The sequence below is a fragment of the Kryptolebias marmoratus genome, linkage group LG15, assembly GCF_001649575.2.
Source record: "Kryptolebias marmoratus isolate JLee-2015 linkage group LG15, ASM164957v2, whole genome shotgun sequence".
NCBI classification, from domain to species: Eukaryota; Metazoa; Chordata; class Actinopteri; order Cyprinodontiformes; family Rivulidae; genus Kryptolebias; species Kryptolebias marmoratus.
Genome location: NC_051444.1, coordinates 1,555,442 through 1,557,283, shown reverse-complemented (window position 1 = coordinate 1,557,283; position 1,842 = coordinate 1,555,442). Strand labels below are relative to the sequence as shown.

Here is a 1,842-nt window from a genome sequence, read left to right as displayed (position 1 = left end):
CCTAGAAGCTCCACGCGCCTCAGTCTGTAAAATCTTAATAAACAAAAGACAAAATGTGAAACGACAGGCGGTTCGTCACGTGTTGTTCATCGGAGGTCAAACGAATTTAAAAACCTTGTAAAAAGCCAGAGACAGTTTTTAATTATGGTTCAGACCCATTCCTTTTTAAAACTGAACGCAGGTTTGATGTGTGAACCTGGTTTTTGTTGCCTTTTCTGTTTTTTTTCCAGTTTGATGGGAACCAAAAATGGCTTCAACTCAGTCTGTTTTACAAACATGGAGCTGAAATGTGGTGTGGTAGTAGCTGAGACTCTGAGAGCCAAAACTAAAAGAATATTTACTTTTTTCTCCATTGGCTGTAAAGGAGTGAGTTTAATCTTAAATAACTGTTTTTAAATTGAACAGGTTAAAATAAACACCTTTACAGCAACTCTGAAATATAAAAATAACCTTTAATTATAAACTACACATTCAGTGCACAAAGAACAAATCAGAACACATACATTCATTATAAACTAATGCAGGCATGTTAATAAGATTCAATTAACGTAGAATCAAAGTGATCACTATAAATAGAGCTGTAAATAAATTATAGGATTTATTTTTTCACTGTTCTTTGGCGAGCAGCTCGTCGTTTATTTCCCCAGTGGACGGCTACTTGTGCAGCCTGCACCTGGAGAGAAACCAGGGTTCCTTTATCAGTGAGATAAATTCTATAAAATACAATTAAAAGCAGTACGTTCAGAGTAAAACATCAAATAATAAGCATCAGGGTTAATTTTAAAGTGTTAAAATCAGAAAGGCTGATCCATAAAAGTGACTGATGATGGGATGAAACTTGGTCTGGCTCACCGGCACGAGGCTTTCTCGAAGCGCTGATGTCTGCGGGCGCAGACGGAGGAGTTCAGCTGACAGCGGTGGGTCGGTTTGGGCTGCAGAATCGGTTCGGGTTCGGGAAGGGAGTCACAGCATTCCACGTCTACCTCGCAGTCCGGCGTCCAGGAACTCACAGAAAGCTCTGAGTAAAACAGGATAACGAGTGTCAAAGCAGAGGAATTTATTTTATTTTGGTATTTATACCTTCAAAACCACCACAACAAAATAAATCTTTTACATTCACCAGCTTCATGCAGTCCGAACAGTGAGATCAGTTTGTCCTCCAGCTGTCTCAGCCTATAGCAGCAGAACTAAAGGATACCTCAGGAAACCCAAACCAGCCCAAACTATAGGACTAATAAGCAGACAGGGTGTCAGCCTCAAGGACAGAAACTGGAAGCTGGAGCCTGAGAACTGGAAGCTCCGCCTCCTGTTCTACTTTTAGAAACTCTAGGAACCACAAGGAAACCTGCAGTCTGAGGGCAGACTGCTCTGTTAGGAAAATATGGAACAAGATGTTTAACATAAGATGGAGCTTGGTTGTTGAGAGCTTTATGTCCAGTATTCATTCAACACCATTTACGACAGACAGGTCGTGTTATCCAAACACCTGCTCCTTCTATGTTCTACGTTCCAGCCCTCACCTGTGGTCATGAGGTCTGGACCAGGACTGAAAGAACGAGAACCTGGACCTGAGCAGCTGAAACGATCTTCCTCTGCAGGGCGGCCGGGCGAAGTGGTGACTTCATCTGACCCAGACTCAGAACTCTCTGAAGAGATTCTGGATCCTCTCTGGCCAGGGAACATTTTGTGATCCTCCAGGAGCTGGAGAGAGGTCTGAGTTTCTCTCCTGGACCTGATACCTCTGTGACCTGACCATGGATAAACTGGATGGATGGATGGATGGATGGATGGATGGATGGATGGATGGATGGATGGATGGATGGATGGATGGATGGATGGTTG

At 42.9% G+C, this 1,842-nt stretch overlaps 1 protein-coding gene across 5 annotated transcripts in view; it reads right to left on the bottom strand.

Annotated features, from left to right (window-relative positions):
• Positions 1-433: 433 nt before the first annotated feature.
• The window catches only part of vegfd (vascular endothelial growth factor D), a 6,839-nt gene continuing 5,430 nt past the window's right edge, over positions 434-1,842 (bottom strand). For 4 of the 5 annotated variants that reach the window (XM_037979733.1, XM_037979732.1, XM_037979736.1 and 1 more), the window contains exons 7-8: positions 853-1,018; positions 434-673 (exon numbers count right to left, since the gene is read on the bottom strand). In XM_037979733.1, coding sequence (XP_037835661.1) covers positions 655-673; positions 853-1,018 — 185 coding nt within the window. In that variant the 3' untranslated portion in view covers positions 434-654. The remainder of the gene's footprint in view (positions 674-852; positions 1,019-1,842) is intronic. The other variant, XM_037979734.1, reaches the window with a different exon arrangement.